General features: G+C 39.2%; 1 protein-coding gene across 5 annotated transcripts in view; it reads left to right on the plus strand.

The window, feature by feature from the left end:
* Nucleotides 1-18,438, plus strand: part of NRP1 (neuropilin 1) — a 131,922-nt gene that overhangs the window by 100,521 nt on the left and 12,963 nt on the right. For 3 of the 5 annotated variants that reach the window (XM_016123349.2, XM_016123347.2, XM_036228052.1), the window contains exons 9-12: nucleotides 1,483-1,814; nucleotides 6,304-6,448; nucleotides 9,697-9,801; nucleotides 14,004-14,063. In XM_016123349.2, the coding sequence (XP_015978835.2) occupies nucleotides 1,483-1,814; nucleotides 6,304-6,448; nucleotides 9,697-9,801; nucleotides 14,004-14,063 (642 nt within the window). The remainder of the gene's footprint in view (nucleotides 1-1,482; nucleotides 1,815-6,303; nucleotides 6,449-9,696; nucleotides 9,802-14,003; nucleotides 14,064-18,438) is intronic. The other 2 variants (XM_016123351.2, XM_016123350.2) reach the window with 1 other exon arrangement.

Genomic DNA, 18,438 nt, shown 5'->3' on the forward strand with positions numbered 1-18,438 from the left:
TGTAGATTGTAAACTGCGCACAAGCCAGCTCTGCATTAGAGAAAGGACATTAATCTGGTAAAAGTTCTGCTCTCCTTACGATATTTAAGTTAATTGTGTTTTTCTCCAAATGGTAACATCTGGTCCTCATTACCAGCGAAACATTTTCTTTATAAAAAAGCTAGTTTTGAATCAGGCAGGTGTGACCGCAGTGACCAAAAATGTGATTTCTATTTTTAACACCATAATTTCATAGTCCTCCAGTAAAATAGATTTTGTAAATCTTTTTTTAATCCCCACTGAATTCATTCTTGGTTTCCAGATCCCAGCCTGGAGCAAATACTGTGACTGAATTACAGGAAGAGGTGCTTGGGAAATAGGCAGCTGCCTTTTAATGTGTTAATAAGTTGATTCATTCAACAAATATTTGTTGAGCAAATACAAGGAGTCATAGAAAATTTTTAAATATGATCTGGTTCATGCCCTCAGAGAACTTAAACTGTGAAGAGGCAAATAGCAGTAATCCAAGGAACTGAATATGATCGTCAGTATATAAGAAATGCAAACTAAGTACTATGAAGACCTCCAGAAAAGGAAAGCCACGGCGAGTTGGAGAGATCAGGAAAATTGAATAAGTGGTGTAGCATTTGAAAATGAGTCGAGACTTTAAGTGATGCAGATAGTAGGAAGGACAAGATGATGGGGAATTCCTAGTGGAAGGAACAGAATGAGAGAAAGCTCTCCTGCCCCCACTTCTCTTTCCAGAGGAGGAAGTTCTTCATTCCAGTTGCCTCTGTAGAAGGTCTGGAGTGCTCAGCTGAAAGTAAATGCATAACTCCTAATGAGCAGGCACTGAATATTTGAATAAAAGAATGACATAATGTGAACTTTATGTCAGTTCATGTAGAAAGCATCTCCGTCATTAATCTTAAAGTTCAGCTGATAAGATAGACATAGTTTAATTGTATTAGATACCTGCCTCTTAAGATGGTTATATTTTTAGGCTAATTTTTTATTATATTATGAAAAATTGAGTTTTTTCAAAGAAAAAATAGATTATTACTTTGTGTGCATTTCCTTGATTGAAATGTACAATCTTGAAAGGAGAACAATTCAAGTGTTGAACATTTTGTTTTTAAGCCACCAATCAATAATGAATGATTGATGCTCGCATTCTCAGAAGCTACTTGGGCTGCTGTAGAAGATATAAAAAGATCTATGATGTTGTTCTTTGCCTTGGAAAAACTCAAAAAGGGGGAAATGTATGTTCTTATTGAAGATTTTATTTATTGGAATGTAATGTAGGTAGGGAGGGGGGTTCTAAAAGAGTGGGAGAAAGGTTTAAGGGTGGAAAACTCCAGTTAATGTCAAATGATGAAGAAATTTAAACATTTATATGCATGAGTCCAGATGCTCTTTTTGTTCAATATGTTGTATTCTCTTTCTAAGAATGGAGACCTCTAGAAAATCATTTTACATTATGTATTTCGTTCTACCCTTTAGATTACCCTTGCTCCGGAATGTTGGGCATGGTATCTGGACTTATTTCGGACTCCCAGATTACAGCATCAAACCAAGGGGAGAGGAGCTGGATGCCTGAAAACATCCGGCTCGTGACCAGTCGCTCTGGCTGGGTACTGCCACCCGGACCTCAGTCATACATAAATGAGTGGCTCCAAGTGGACCTGGGGGAGGAGAAGATTGTGAGGGGCATCATCATCCAGGGGGGGAAACACCGGGAGAATAAGGTGTCCATGAGGAAATTCAAGATCGGTTACAGCAACAATGGCTCAGACTGGAAAATGATCATGGACGACAGCAAGCGCAAGGCTAAGGTGAGGTCCAGGGGCAGGGAGCAACTTCTGGAGGAAGTCCTTCCCCAAGTCCTTGACTTAAGTCAAAAACCCCCAGCATTCTTCCAAGGAAGCGAGACTTATTTCTTTTCAGCAGTGAGACCAGTGGAGGTGTGTGGCAGTGTTAGTAAGATCCCCAGTTCTAGGGCAGACAGGTTTGGGGTACAGAAAGTGATGTCTGAGATGAACATGGGAAAGAACTGCATTGCTGGTCACTTTTTTCTCTCTTACTTAGGGATGGTAGATAGCTCAACACATAGGAGACAGGGAAACTGTGAGGACTGGGATCAGGGGATTGACAGCAACAATCTAGTAGGAACTCAAAAATCTCTCTGCACATTCTAACCTATCAGTTAGCCCTTCCCCTTTCCTGCCTGTCACCCATCCCTCTAAAGTGTGTTTTTTTAACTTTTAATTGTGATGATATATACATAACATAAGATTTACCATCTTAACCATTCCAAGTGTTCAGTTCAGCAATGTTAAACATATTTATATTGTTGTGCAACTAAGCTCCAGAACTTCATTTTGCAAAACTGAAAATCTGTAAAAATTAAGCAATAACTCCCATTTTCCCTCTCCTCCAGCCCCTGGAAACCACTATTCTACTTTCTATCTCTATGGTTTTGACTACTCTAAGTATAAGTGGAATCATACAATATATGTCCTTTTGTGCCTGGCTTATTTCACTTAGCATGAAGTCTTCAAGGTTCATCCATGCAGTAGCCTGTGTCAGAATTTCCTTTTTCTTTGAAAGCTGAATAATATTTCACATTTTGTTTATCAGTTCATTCATTAATAGACACTTGAGTTGCTTCTACTTTTAGCTATTTTAAGTGATGGTTAAGTATATTTTTTCTGCATTAGAACCTTTCAAAATGCCATTGGCTCTTGGTGATTCAGTGAAAAGAGAAGGGAATCTCAATATAAAAATATCCCAACATTCACCAGAACACATGGTATAATATTTTTTAACTAAACAGATATTCTTTAGTGATTATGTTTTACTTAAGCTGATTGTTAGATTTATTTGTATTTCCTGAGCACACAATGCCAACTGGGAAAGAATGGGTGGCCAGGAAGTTGGTTTGAGATTAAAATAAGTAACAACCCACAGACGTTCGGTTTTGTATGAACTATGGGAATTGCATTTGGCTGAAGATACTTCTCATAACCAACACAATTGGCCTTTTGGTCCTAACCTTCCCATCCCCACTTTGCCCAGGACCTACTCCTTTTATGAAAAGAAGATTCTAGTTAATTGGAAGGAGTGTTAGCCTTGCTCCCACTCTGAGCAAGTGTAGGAATGTGGCTTAATATAGTGACTCAAGCAAAGGCATTGCAAGCAGGAAACAAATGCTGGGCAGTGCAGCCAGCTCCTACTCTGTCCAGATGTGGGGCTCTGCAGAGACTGCCCTGTCCCCCACTGACTGCTGGTCAGCCACCAACAGGGATGATGCTGTCAGAAATGTAAAAATTCCTCTCTCATTTCACCCCTTGTTAACTTGTGGTTTCTAAGATATTTCCAGTGTTTTTATCGTCTGTGTGCAGCTACTTTCTTTCTTGTGTCCATTTCATTTTCCCTTTTATGTCCACCCCCTTCTTGTTTTAATGAAACAAAAAGTAAAATAAACATCAGAAACTGGAGTTCTCCCTAAGAGCCAGTCTCCTCTGAGGGGTAGTGAGCCTGTGCCTCTAGCACAACGTGAGAATATGCTGCAAATCAACAATTTCCTGGAGCTGCTGTCGCATGGCAGGGTGTGCTGTTGTGACATGTTCTTCAACACTAGGGTTCTAAGAGAGACAGAAAACAGATTACCATATGCTCTGGATAGGATGCATCATATGCTTCCCTTTGTTATGCAATCCACCATCTGTAATCAAGTCTAAAGCTATCTATCGCTCCATTGTAATACATAGAGTATAGAGTTCCACAAGAATCCAACACAGTTTTCGATTTTAACAGAACAACTCCGTGCACGATTGGTTAAATGTGTTCAATTTTATTCCTAAAATATTATTCTATCAATCATTATCATCTTCTTATATTTAAAACCATGAAAAATTCTAAGCTGTTTACACAGAGCCTAATCCGTGACCCCTAAATGCCTTTTCCCAGGAATAAAATCTAAAAGACGAGCAAGGAAACTGGTAAAACCTTCAATTTAGGAGCAGTACATATTTCTAAATTGTATAAAGATATTTAAAACATAGTATATTTAAATTTTCAAATGAAGGTTACCTGCTTAGGATGTGACAGTAAAAGGAGTACTGTTTTGTGAAATAAAACAGGACTTTGATGGATTTAAAATCCTCTATGCCCTCTCCTCACTTCCTCCCCTCAAATAGTGCATGACAGACAAGGTATATCAGAGTCTTTGAATTAACTAGACTTTTCAGGAGCAGATAGATCTAAATACTCAAGGCCCTCATCTTCTAAAACAAGAGTAGTAAAAGGACACAGATGTTTCATAAATGATCATATGCTAGCAAAGGTAGCCCAGTTCCATATGGTCCTTCATTGCTAATATTCTTCCTAGCTCATCACTGACAGCTTTTATAATGTATTTACGTTGTGCTGTGTCTTTGCTCAGGTTAAAATTAGCAGTAGAACATGAGATTCCGTAAATATGAGTGCTCCTCTCCTGTGATTGTTGGAGCTATGTTAATGTAGACAGAAGTTGTATGTGTAGTAATGCTATTTTCACCATAATTAGTATCTTACTGACAACACTTAATTGGGCCTAACAATAATATATATCAGATTCTCAATTACTGGCAGCAACTGCAGTTCTATCAAGAGTACAGAACCCTGCTCAAAAAGGAATTTACTTTAGAAAATAATAGAAGGAAACCTTAATTGGAAGAAGCAGGTCCATGTTAACCATGTACTTTGAGATTTCTGGAAGCTTTTCTGAGTTGGAAAAGACTAATTAATTTACTTCTAGATCTTGGAAAACCCCTGGACATGTCACAACCTACTCAATCTGTCTTCTCTTACATATGTGCCATTTTGCCATGATATTTCCACCACGGGGTGATCGCTTCTTTGGCTGCTTTATGACCCAACTATTGGGCATGGTTCCCACTGTTGACTGACATGGCCTGGGGCTGGCCATCCCCTCAGTTTGATGTACCAGGTTTGGTAGCCCAAACTGCAATACATTTAAAGCAAAATTAATGAAACTAAATGTGCAGCCTTGGGCAAAGACTTTAATCTCTTGGACCTCAGTGTTTTCATGTGTTAAAGTGAGGAGATTAGACTAGATTATTTCTAAGGGCAGAGGCATTATAGCAGTGTAGTAGTGAAGGAAACCAGTCAGACTGCCTAAGTTTGGATCCTGGCTCTGCCACTTGCCTTACATGGGCCAATTGCTTGACCTTGCAAGGCCTCTTCTGTAAAATGAGGGTAATAATAGAACCTATATCATGGAGCTGTCTTGAGGATTAAGTGAATTAATACATTTTAAGCACTTAGAACAATGCCTTTCACCAGTAAATATCACAGGATGTTTTATATATAAAAAGGCACATCCAGAGATAAAGCAATATGAGTTTTCTAATCTTCTTCCCCTTCTGTTCAGACAGGATTAAGAATGGTGTTGGGAAAAGAGGATATAGGAAGGTTACTCATTTCTTGAAAAAGAAAGCAAGTCTAGTCATACCCCCATTTTCTTATGATTCCTCTAAAGGATGTTAACTTTCCAGTCAATGTAAAAAGGGCAATAAAATAATTCAAGAGCAGCTCTAGCACTGGGTAGCCTAGCTCCTAAAAAAATGTCTTGGTGACTTCAAGTTAGGAATGCACTTAACAATGAGGTACAATTCAACTGGGCATCAGAACATCACTTACCAGTCAGGACTCTTGATTCCTTCCTGAGATGAGAAGGTCTTTTATCTACAAATGCCTCTAACTAGTGGCTTCCAACTGGTGGAACTGCTTAAGTAAACAGCAATTTCAAGTGGTTGGCATATCCAAGTTCTTGAATAAACAGCATTTGCACTACATTAAATTTACTATCTCTTGACTTCAGGAATTTAATTCATCTCTCTCCTAGAGGATCTGCTCATTTAAGAAAATGTGTCAGGGGTAGTTATTGAAAATGTGATGTCTATTATAAGCTCTGAAAAATGGCAAGTTCTCTTCTTGAGTTACCATCCTCAAGGAAATGGTAAAAGTGTCACTTCTCCCAGGCACAATTCTCCCAGCATATCATTTAAAAGTGTGTCTCATTAAAGCTTCAGGTATAGCCTCAATATGTACTCTGGTTTCTAAGAAGTGACATCTGTCACTTTTTAGAGAAGGTTTAAGTGTTTTTTTTTTTTTTCTTTCTCATTTATGAAAAGAATGTCAGCCATTTACAAAGTGGTAGAATGAGCCCTATGCCTCTGCCCTATAAGAATCCCAAGGAGAGGCTCTTCTGCCAAAAGAGAGGTTTTATTAATAACTGGTGTTTTTCATACTTCACAGTCTTTTGAAGGCAACAGCAACTATGATACACCTGAGATACGAACTTTTCCACCCCTTTCCACACGATTCATCAGGATCTACCCTGAGAGAGCCACTCATGGTGGCCTAGGACTAAGAATGGAGCTACTGGGCTGTGAAGTGGAAGGTAATTACAATTTCCAGAGTGACTTCTAGTTTCCTACTTTTTGTTTGTTTGTTTCCTTTTCATGTATTTATGCCCCTAATGGTACTGTCACAAACTGCTACTTTTTCCACTGGGTAATTCTGCATCCTCTGTGCCTACCAGTCTATTAGGCTCAACATTCTAGCATATTCTAGAACATTTTAATCTTCAAAACAGTGCCTTCAGAATTCTACTTTTGTCTTGGTTGTTTGCATAACTCTCCTGAGATTCTGTGGGGTCGTCTCCATTGATTTCAAAAATAATAATTTTTTGAAGTGAAATCACGTGACATAAAATCCACCATTTTAAAGTAAACAGTTCAGTGGTGTTTAGTACATTCATAATTATTTGTGCCCCCACTACCTCAATCTAGTTCCAAAACATTTCCATCACTCCAAAGTAAAACCCCTTACCCATTAAGCAGTTTCCCACCTACTTCCCCCTCCCCTAGCCCCCCAGCAACCACCTATTCCTTTGACTTTTTTATAGTGTTGTTTGGAAGTCTGTGTCTGATCCAGGTTTCTATAGGTCATGTTGACCACCATTCAAATACCAGCAGGAAGCAGCATTTGACAGACTGAAACATCAAGACATTCTCCTGGATGAGTTTCTTAGGCTGCTGCAGACACAAAACTTTATATAAGTTAACATATGAGAATGTAAAGAGAGGTCTGTTTAAGGATGTTACTTCATGAATTTAGGTTATCATATGAAAGTCATATCAAGGACAAATTCAGTTCCCACACTAATCTCAAAACCGTTCTCTCCTCAGCTTTTTTATCATATAATAAATGACATGAATGTTTGAAATAAAAATGATGGTAGTTTATTGTTCTATTTCATGTGTTTGTGCATTAGAATTCCCATCTGCCTTAGATTTGAGCAAAAATGAGTAACCTATACCAACTTTTCCATCCTCATAAAGATCTTTCTCCAGGTTAGCTCAAAGAGTGGCTTTTGTTGGTACCCAGATGTTAATCAATTGTGCATATGCTCATAGTTGTTTTGAAGAATGCTTTTTTAATATCACCTTCTTTTGGTTTCAAAATTATGTGTGTTTTCAGCTACTCCATTGTAATTACATTCCTGAGCACATTAAATATCATAAAACTTTTCTTATGCACTATGTAATGTTAAACTATGAATCACTATACTAGTGAATAATTCATAGCTACTGTTCTATGTGTTTATTTAAAAGCAGTCCATTATCTCCCACTTTATTGTGTAGTTGTTTCTATATCTGTAGTCATGTCTCAGACCTCTGAATTACCCAGGCACTATCAACACAGACCAAGAATGCCCATGTGCCAGGGCTTTGGCAAAGATGCCAAGAAAAAGAAGGGATGGTCGAGCCAACCGCAGACATGTTCATTCAATTTACTGAGAAATGTGGTCATCTGGAAAAAGGAGTGTGCTGCTATAAGGCAGGTCTTTAGCCTGGATTCTGGGAAGCAACACTGATTTAGGAGGTGGAATTAATGGACACTTGAAAAGACTGAGACTTGTGGCTGTTTGCCAGTGTCAACTCTGTAGTGTGGTAGAAATTGTTGGTGAAGGGATTTGCTGCAGATGTTTCTAAGCTCTCACAGAAGCAAGAAAGTTGCCCACAGCCATGTGAGAAACCAACATCTGGGAAAGTAATGTCAAAGCTTTTAATGTGATTGGTGAAAGGAAGTGCTTTCCTTTGTCCTTAGCTCGATTAACAGGCCTTACTAAATATCTACTTTGTGCCTTGCTCTATAGAAGATACCTAGAGGGATACAGGAAGGAATATGGTACAGCCCAGCTGACCCTATTGTCCACCCTGTTTTGGGCTAGCATTATATTTAAGAAACAATTAGAGAACCACAAAAGATCAAATATTTTCAAGTATTAAAATTAGGGCATAAAAAGCGTTCACTGTCTACTATTTTCAATTTAATCTCAGTACCACCCTGGGCCACTTCCAACATGGAACCTGTTCTTTGTAAAAACCATAAGGAATGCAAAAAGCCCCAGCAAGGTGAAGAAACAGTTTAAAATACTTAAATGTGGCACAGTATCAAGAGAAAGGGCAGCTTAGTGAAGACAAGCCTCTGGATTGACAGAAAGGATTCTATCAATTCAGTGAGAGCAATAAGTAGAGCAGGAATATATGTGTATGCATTTTACGAAGTGTAGACTCTATGTTTAAATGGTGTGTGCAATATCTGTACGTGCTAATTTTCTAGTTATTATTGCTGTGTGCTTTTGGAGAGTTGCAGAAGTTGAAACTAGCTACATTGCCACATTTGTCATAACTCTGCTCAGTACTTAAACACAATAACAAAAAATGTCAAGTTTTTATTGAGAAAGCAGCAGTTACCAGCACATTCCTATTGGCCAGAAGCTCTTAAAGAATGAGATTCTGCTCCCAGCACCTTGTCTGCTTCTCGAACATCAAGAGAACTGTACATTATCTCCAGTCTCATAAAGTGAAATGTAATACTGAAAACTGTAAAATATTAAACAGATTGCAAAAAATGAGTAACAGGCTGGGGAAAAAAAAGACCAAACTAAATTTAAAGAACTTCAAAAGCAGTCTTTGATTAATGTTGGATACCTTTCACCTACAAACTTAAAGATATGGGAATACCTGCCAGCAGTGGAATGCTGTCCACTGGGAGTTAGAATACAGTAAGCTAAAGTACAGGATATCTAAGACAAGTCCTCTCAGACACCTGCTCTGGGGAGAGATCAGAGGTTGATAGAAATGGAGTCACTCCTAAAAATAAAACAAAACAATATTGTACTAAAAGTAAATGTTGAATATTGGGACTCTCTTTTAGGGAAAAATTATAATATGAGCTTAGCAATTTAGTAAGTACTAAGAATATAAAAGAATTCATGGCACCTTAAAATGAAAGGAAAACCAATATCTCTATTATCAACCTCCAGGTTCATGAATAAATAACCAGCGAAAATTTAAGAACTTTTCAGAAAAAAGGATGTTTATGTAGATAACAATGTAAAAAAATGCTAAGGCAGCCAACTCTATTCAGCAGATATGGATCAGATACCAAAACAAAGCAGTCTCCGATAGATTCTGCAAAATCCAAGCCTATTTAGTTCCTGAAAGAGAGGTAAACCATGCTCCTGGCCTTGTTGCTACAGATTAGAGTTTCCTGCAAACATATTAGCAGATTCAACAGCCAGAGGCTTGAGAATACACTTCGGAGGTGTGAGATAATAATCCTTGGATCTTGTTCCAGCACCTACAGCTGGACCGACCACTCCCAATGGGAACCTGGTGGATGAGTGTGACGACGACCAGGCCAACTGCCACAGCGGAACAGGTGATGACTTCCAGCTCACAGGTGCAGAAACCATCTTCCATCCCATTGCTGTGCCATTTCAGTTTATGCTATCATTGAGACCAGCTAGTTAATGCCTGTTTGTGTTTGTGTAACTCCTCCGGGAGGTGGGCATCAGGGTGGTGGCAGAACTGCCACAGCAACAGAGGTGGCCTTGCCAGAACATGTGTATCTTCATTTCCTCATGTCATCCATGTGAATGGCTTGTTCCTATTAGCCACAGGCATTTGAAACAATGATTTTAGCCATTTTCAGAGCCAAGACGAAGGATTAATTGAATAAGAATTTCTCCATGGCTAATCGTCCTTAACGTATCCTCATCTTCACACCACCCACCCCCATAACACATGTACATACCCACATGCTTTAGAACGTTTATTTTCATTTTTTAATGAGGATAAAAATGTTTTCAGTGGAACGTTTATCCAACTAATTGATGAAATTAGGCTTATGTTTGAAATGCAGCTTTTAAGTTAGAATTTCATAAACCACTTTACATTAAAATTTACAAAGGCAGAATTAGTTGTCGTTTCACATTACTGCTGACTAGCAAATATATCAGGGAATGTGTGTGCCAAATGCCTCACTAATTAATTCAGAATATTACTCTGTAATATTCTAAAACCCTAAAAGCTGGAAAGTGACCTTCTCTTTCACTTGAAATGTCAGAGGAAATGTTGAGCAAGTGGGGAATGGGATTGCACCATTCAGAAACAGGCCAAGGTCTGGGATTTTCATGCTATTGTTGCAAAAGATACTGTGGGACCTTTGCTACCCAGGTCAAAATGTAGTTTCATATAGCATCTGACTCTCGTTTTAGGTTAAACATGAGCCCTTAGATGCAGGTCTGTATTTTCAAACAGAAAAGACTCAGGGATCTCACATAATTAATTTCCTTGAGTGAAACCGAAGGCATTACCATGTAACTTCATAATAGTGCCATGTTATTCGCCAATGCATTCGTGTAAAGTCTAAAAGGAAATGTCCCAAAGTACATTTCCAATTACTTCGAAAGCTTTCTTCTGAACAAGTGAAAGAACTCCGCATTCTAAGATGGAATAAGGGAATAAAATCAAACTCAGAAATTTAGTACCTTGTCCTGAGTTTACGTTTAAATCCCACCTCCTGAGGCGACCTCCCTGCAAATTTCCAAGATAATCACTTACATTCGAATAGCCAATAAATGTTACATCGCTATGGGCTTTTGAAACAAAGCTTGTAATAAGTAGCCACAAACCACAAAAAAAATTACTCTAATTAATGCAGTGGCATTTTCTCTTTAAGAAGTTAGGTTCGAGCTGAAAACCTGACAGCCGAGGTTAAAAACAGAATACCATTCTATGACCCAGGTCCCGTGGAACCTTCCCAGGGTTGCCTGCAAACTCTGCCACAAACCTCAGGCTTTTTGCAGACCCTGTCATACATCCATAGTGAAATTCCTCATAAAAAGGAATGACTGCAATCATCGCAGGATACCCTTTTCAATTACCCTCTTGTGAAGAGGATTCTTTTCTTTATATACCCTAAAGTGGTCAGTTAATATTGATTAGAACAAAGCCTCAGATTTACTCCTCACATCAGAACAACCAACCTTCTCATTTTTGCCTCAGTTCATGACTGAATCAATTGAAACTGAAGCCTTTGAATGAAATAGAGCAAATATGTTAGCCTGGAGCAAATTGTGTAAGGCAATGAGTTACAAACTACAGAAAATGGGTCATTTATAGTGGAAACACTGGCAATCCTTTAAAAGTATAAGGTTATGGTTTATCTACAGCATTTAAAATTATTTCTTGCATAGATAGAAAGGCGTACATCCCCCTTTTTCGTTCATTTTTTACATATTACCATAGCAAAAAAAAAAAAATGTTATTTTCTCAGGCCAGCACGTTAGACTCAAGGATTCTATCAATACATGCATGTGTTAAGAGCTGCTGAGCATGTTCACAATGCCCACGTCACATCCCATCAACAAGGGATTTTAGAAGGCATTTCATGCTTCCTATTCATTTACTGCATTATAGCCAATTTTGTTTTATGAAGCTGTTTGTTATCCTTTAATGGAAAAGGGTGTGCTCACATCTAAATCTTTGCAAAGAGCAAAACCCTCACCTAAGCAGGTATCTTTTCACATATGAACAAATCACCGCCTAGGCACACACACAGCTGTACACCCTTCTTATCACTCTAGCACAGGCTTTACTGTCAAAGCTGCAAACTTTGAATGTTCAGTACAATATAACCAAACTAAAAGCATTCTCACTTTAACCCTGATAGGTGGAAACATGGAAATTGGAATCAAGGCTTTCTTTAGCCTCGTTTAGTGCCTTAAAGCAGATGTTGTTGTTTTAATTTCTCCTCTTGGGGTGACCTATTTGTATATATAGAGAGATAAGTATCGTAGCAAAATGCTCATCACTTACAAACAACACTGAATTCCAGATGAAATGTACCAAATGCATGGAAATGAGGAGAGGTTCTGCTTTCCCATATTTGCTTGCCAAGGTGAAGTTACTCATTTGCAAATGCCTTTGAAGTCATTAGATAATACAATTGGCTTCAAAAGCATCAGGAAGCCAAATTTTACACTGGATCTGTATGTACCCAACAGCAGAATTTGGCTCCCAAACTGTAACAAAACTGATAATGCATATCGGTTTTAAAAAGTGAATTTTCACCTTGAGTTTTTCTCTTATAAGACCACTGGGAACAGAATGCTAATGTATTCTGGCCTTCCTCCAATTCTGCCATTATAGATTCACCTTCTTAACCCATAATACATATAATACCTTCTTCATATTGCCTGCCTCATTGAAGCCACGCACACATGTGACCACTCAGCCAGCACATTCGCTGGGAGAGCAAGGGCAACATGACTTGGTGCTGCAGCTGGTTAGCTCAGAAATCTTCAGACCATTCCAAGAGTACATTTTTACAATTCTGATTCATGATCTGGGTTATTACTGATCCGTGGGAGTTGGAGAATAGGACTAGCGCCTGGCCAGAATAGAGATAATCACAAATCTTTACTGAATGATACTATTGGAAAGTGTGCAATGGCACCTTATAACCACCTCTAAAACTTTCCATGACAGTCAGGGCCCCCGTCATGCCCTTACTCTGAGTCTGCCCAGGGCTTTTATCTCTTAGGATAGCAAATAGATTATCGTTGACCGTGACCTGCCACGCAGACACATAAGGAGAAATACCTTTCTCAGGCAGCTAAGTAGTGAAGAGCAAACCAACGTTTCCCAGGCTTAGTGGATTATAAGATTCACTTGAGAAGCTTTCAAAAATACAGATTTTGAGGGCTCATCCCTGGAGATTTTGGTTCTCGGTAAGATCTGAGGAGGGTAAATGGGTTGCCAACCGCAATTTCAGCAAGCGTTCAGGTGGTTCTTGTGGTTGGGCAAGTTTAAAAACACTACTTTAAAATAGAAGTGTAACAATGAGGAGCAGAAAATGGAAGAGTTAAGACAGAGAAAAGGAGGGTAATGGCTAAGCTTCCACATGTTCCCCTGACCAGGGATTTCGAAGTCGATCCAAACTGATTAAAAGCTGATATTGCTCAGGGTGTTGTTTGTGCAATCTCCGGTTCCTTGGAACTGTGAAGAAGTGTTTCTCCCCTTATCCTTTTCCTGCAGCTTCTCCAAACCACATACCAGGCAGAATATCTGTCCTTGGGGAAAAATAAACAACTATTGTAGCAGGAAAAAAAAAAAAAAAAAGGGAACTGCTTCCATCCACTTTAAACCCTCAGTTTTTTAAACAAATGGTGAGACCAGCCTTGCAACTCCCCTGAAGGCACACATCTGAAACCTTGGGAAACTGTTTGAAGCTTAAAGGTCTAGGTCAGGTTTAATACCCAAGTCACTGAGGACATTCAGAGGCTTTTGTTTTTCACTGTTGCAATTGCATGCCATGCTCAGTCTGGGAACCTTGGAACAAAGCCTCAAACACTCCGCGGCCGCTGGATGCTTTATGAATAAATGTGTTGGGTAAAGAATAATAGTTTATTCGAGCTTTAAACTGTGGTGAGCAAATTTTAAGTAAAACAATTACTATAGGTGGGATTAAAGGAAGGATTTTTTATGGAAAATGTTTGCCTCTATCAAATGTGTATAAGCAGACAACATTTCTCTACAGCATATTCTCTGCAATGCTTCCTCTTTCTCACTTTTGTATGTTGCTGTTTTGTTTTTCAGGTGGTACCACTGTGCTGACCACGGAAAAGCCAACCATTATAGACAGCACAATACAATCAGGTATCAAATACAATAGAAAACGTAGTAATGTAGTAGATTTCCCACATGCTTGTCCTCTCCCCCAAAAAATAGCCGATCACTGCGCTTCTGGGTTTCAGGTTCCCTCAAAGTCCTAGAAGAGAGATGCCACACAACATCTGGTCTCCAAGCACGAGCTATAAATATTGCTTTCCTTCCCTCCACATGTATATGCGTCAGGGAGCGAGATTTCCTACTCCATCAGTAATTGCCAAATGGTGACAATCCCAGCTCAGTGGAAGGAACAGGGTAACATACTTTGTTTAAACGCAGCACATCTAGGACATGTACTGTGTTTGCAAACTACAGGAGAAGGAAATCTCACAGGCAGCAGCCTGACTATTTATTTTCATCACCGTTCTGCAAAACTGAGACAGGCAAAGTTTGTCAGTTTTGCCTGCCACAGATCTGGCAGTTTTGTAGCAACGTTTCCAGTGGGTGTGCCATGAAAGGGGGTGCAGGAAGCCACAGCTATAAATGTGCGTGGGGAGAGGACCACCCTTGGGAATGGCACCCCCGCATCCTTGTATTAATAGAAAAGCATAATGACTTTTAAAGCCCTTGGTTAGCTGTTTCTCAAGGCCAGCCACAGTTAAATGGTGGCCTCCTTCTCACTCTCCTTTGTATTTTGTTAGTATTCTGTAAAATTCTTCCCCATAGACTCACATGGAGAGAAAGAGTCAGTATAAGCAATCAGAGGTTTTAAATACTTTAAAGTTAATCATTAGAGTAAGGTGAACAGGTCAACTTTCCAGCTTCTCCCATTTCCTTTATAGAAGCTTGCTCAGCCTTGGCCCCCTCAGTCATTTATTAATGGGGCGTGTGGTGTATATCAATGTTTCCTCAACACTATGACACTCCTCAGCTAGGCAGAGAGTAGAAAGGGCTGCTCTAATTAGTATGCTTCCTTAAAGGACCCCGTCACCATTGACCTGATTAAACTGCAAAACAAACTTCTCTTTAGTTAGACTTAACCCCAAGTTTCCCCATAATGTGCTCAGGTTGACAAATCCCTGCTACCACACGGCTCAAACACCTCAACTACCAAACAATGAAACAGAAGAATAATCTGTTCGCCTAAACTCCAAAACACTGTAGTCCTGCTCATGTCTTTTCATGTTATAAAATGTGGCTGTAGCTGACCATGCAGTCACCTGGGATGACTGAAGCTCCCTCCTGAGCGAAGCCCTGCCTCTCACTTGCTTCCTACCTTTCCTGAGAGTTCTCAGCTCCCTCAGGATGGCCTTCTGTAGAAAAACCACCAGCTGGGTCTCCATGACTCTGTAATAGGGAAGAGGGGTGAGATGAATAAATGAAGTTCCAGTAATGTAACAAACATTTTAACCATTGTTTTAGCTTTCTCTCTTGCCAGAGAATTATTTAAAACCACTATGAAAGTTGTCAGCTAACTCGTTGCATCTCATCTTTCCTCTTGCCTATCAAAAGAGCTGAGAACATTAAGAAAAATAAAAGGGAACAACTGCGGAAAAAATGGAGAGGTATATCAGCTCTCCAAATGGAATTATTCTCCCTGAATGTGGATGGTCTATAGGCTCAGAGCAGAAATGACTTGGTGAGCACACTTGATTTGTGCATGAGCTCAAAGCCAAGGACCTGATAGCTTCACATAAGAGCTCCAGGGCCAGGTGGTCATCTCATAGGGTCTGCTGTAATCAGAGGACAAATGCACAAATCATGAACCAGTAAGACCCCGTTGCTACCCCCGTCTGAACAAGCTCACGCCAAACCTTAGGGCTCACTAATAGGATCTGATTTTGAATTCCAGAGTCGGTCCAGAGTCCTTTACGAATAACCCCAGTTTCCTGTTTTCCCATTGCCTGAGTCACAAATCTGGCTCCAAGTCTTTGTTTGTGGATAATGGACTTTCTGACCTTCTTTGAAGAGTTCTGCTGATTGTCACCTCCTGACTAAGCCAATGTTCAGAATGCTTCACAAGGACCTGAGAGTGTGAATCAGAGGCCAGTCTAACTCTGAGGTGTCCCCGGTAGTCAGTTTCTGCTGACTGATACTTCGGTCCACACTGTTCTGCAGGTTTCACATTCTTCAGGCATCTTTACAAGCAGCAGAAAATCAGACCGCTAAAGCTTCATTATAATCTGATTTTGCTGAGGTCATTATAGGCCCAGGCAGAGTCTCAAGATTTTATTTTGAGGATTCTTACCAATATAATAAACTCAGTGGGCATATGATATTTATATACTGTCTGAGCTGTAATCAGATGCGTGAAAGCCTATTAATTCTCTGTCAGGAACTGATGAGAACTCTGCATTTTAAATCCAGCTCTCCCTGATGAAGCCTCTTACCCTCTGAGGATCTTCAAATATTTCTAGAGCAGCTCAGAGTATACTCATAACCCATTATTACATGGGCCTCAGCACCTCCATTTGTTTGTCTATAAGTAACGAGTTAACACACTCAATAGAAGTTTCGAAATACAGATTTAAAAATTAAATCCTTGTGCATATACAGTGCTGATGATTCAACTGTGGCAAGATAGGCTCAACAGGCACAGCTGGTGCTTGCTCACAGCAGCTATAACTTTGTTTTAAGTTCCGAATATTGTTTCCTGCTATTTTTAAGAGTCAAGAAGGAATTTAGCCAGATTATTCCCAATGAATTTTATAAGAATTGTGCAGCTACAGGGCTTGGGTAATATTTTGAAGATTTAAAGGTCACTAGCCCTATATATTCACTTCATTCATCCATTTATTTTTTTCTCTTTCTCAACTTTTTCCTCCTCCTCTTCTGTCCTTCTCTATTTTATGTTTGTTTGTTTTTTCCTTTCTATAAAAGTTTATGTATATTTTGTGTGTTTAATGACCTTTGAAGGCAGGCTCAGACTTTCAACACTGAGCTACTATTACTTTATACCCATCCCCCACAAAGTACATAGACTTTTTAAAATTAATTTTAAATAAACAAGGTTGCCCAAAATAAGTTATATTATTGGGGCAAAAAGATAAAAGAGTAGCAAAATACAAAAAGTTAGTGCAGTTCGCCTTGTTAGACTCAAAGAACTGGAAAGAACATTGTAAGGTAAAGGCGAACTGCTATTCACTGCAACAAGAGAAATGCCTAAACCGTCCTTTCAGGCAAAGCTGTTTCATGTCCCAGTGATTACAAAAACATTCAAATTTATATATATGACGATGTCACCAGACTATTAATAGCCACAATAATAGATGATGTGGTTTTCTGTGTTATACAATAAATTTAATGTATTAGCAAGGTAAATATAACCAGAAATGTGTGTGCTGTAATAGCTTACTGCTCTCCTGTATGTGCATGTCTTATAAACTACATTTAAGGAAAAAACCCAAAGCCACACACACATTAACATTTTCCAGTATTAACATTTTCTAACATGAGATTATGCAACAATACATTCCTGGGTCGTGGGTGTTGACATCCAAGGTTGTTCAACCATTCCTTCACTGTTCAGTTGGCTTTACTTCATATGCATAATTCGATCTTGCTGCATAAGTATGGCAAATTTTGGAAAGGGTTTCTCATGCTCTAAGAAGTCCTATTTTATGGTTATGAGAGACTAAACATGAAATATAGCTCTCCAATGGCACCGTGGCTGTGATGTACAGCCCTTTGGCACTAACTGAAAGCGCTCACGTTATACACATCCCACAGTTTACTCTCCCACGCTGGCCCTGTGCACTCTTTTTTGGGGTGCACTCTTTTTTTGTCATTGGAAGGAAGAACCCATTCTTCTCGGTTTGGACAATTTGTATTCCATTCCTTCCAGAGTTTTAAATCGGCATTTGAAAAGAGTTCCTTGGAAACTAAAACTGCAAAGTAAATCAATCATCTTTGTCTATTTAATCTTTCCACTAAAATTCTTCTTGCCATTGTTAAAATGGGAGAGAGGCAATGGAGACCAGGCTCAGAGAAAGAAGCAAGATATTTTGTATTAAACACTTGGGCAAAGTTAAAGAAAATATCAAAACAAGATATGCTCGCAGCCTGCTATATGTTGTACCCTAATATAGCATGTAATATCACACTCCTTTTATTGTACATAGGGATGGTTTTGAGATGTTTTTAAGTTTAATTGGCAAGTCTGTTTAGGCACCTTTCTCTTCGTTTCAATACTGCCATCTTGTGGGCTGCCTAAACTCAGGGAGACACAATGACTGCCCCCGCCCCTCTCCAGCCCTTCATTAGAGTAAAAGGGAGCTTTTGTGTTTCATTTTGTAAAGAGAGGAAGAGAGGGGGAGTGAGACTGACAGAAGCATGAGCATCTTATCTTTAGGATTCTCTTTATTGTTAGCTTAAATTTACCAAAAAAAAATTCCAAACATCAATGATTTTGTCAATGATTTCA

Source organism: Rousettus aegyptiacus, unplaced genomic scaffold (genome assembly GCF_014176215.1).
Source record: "Rousettus aegyptiacus isolate mRouAeg1 unplaced genomic scaffold, mRouAeg1.p scaffold_m13_p_10, whole genome shotgun sequence".
Classification (NCBI taxonomy): domain Eukaryota; kingdom Metazoa; phylum Chordata; class Mammalia; order Chiroptera; family Pteropodidae; genus Rousettus; species Rousettus aegyptiacus.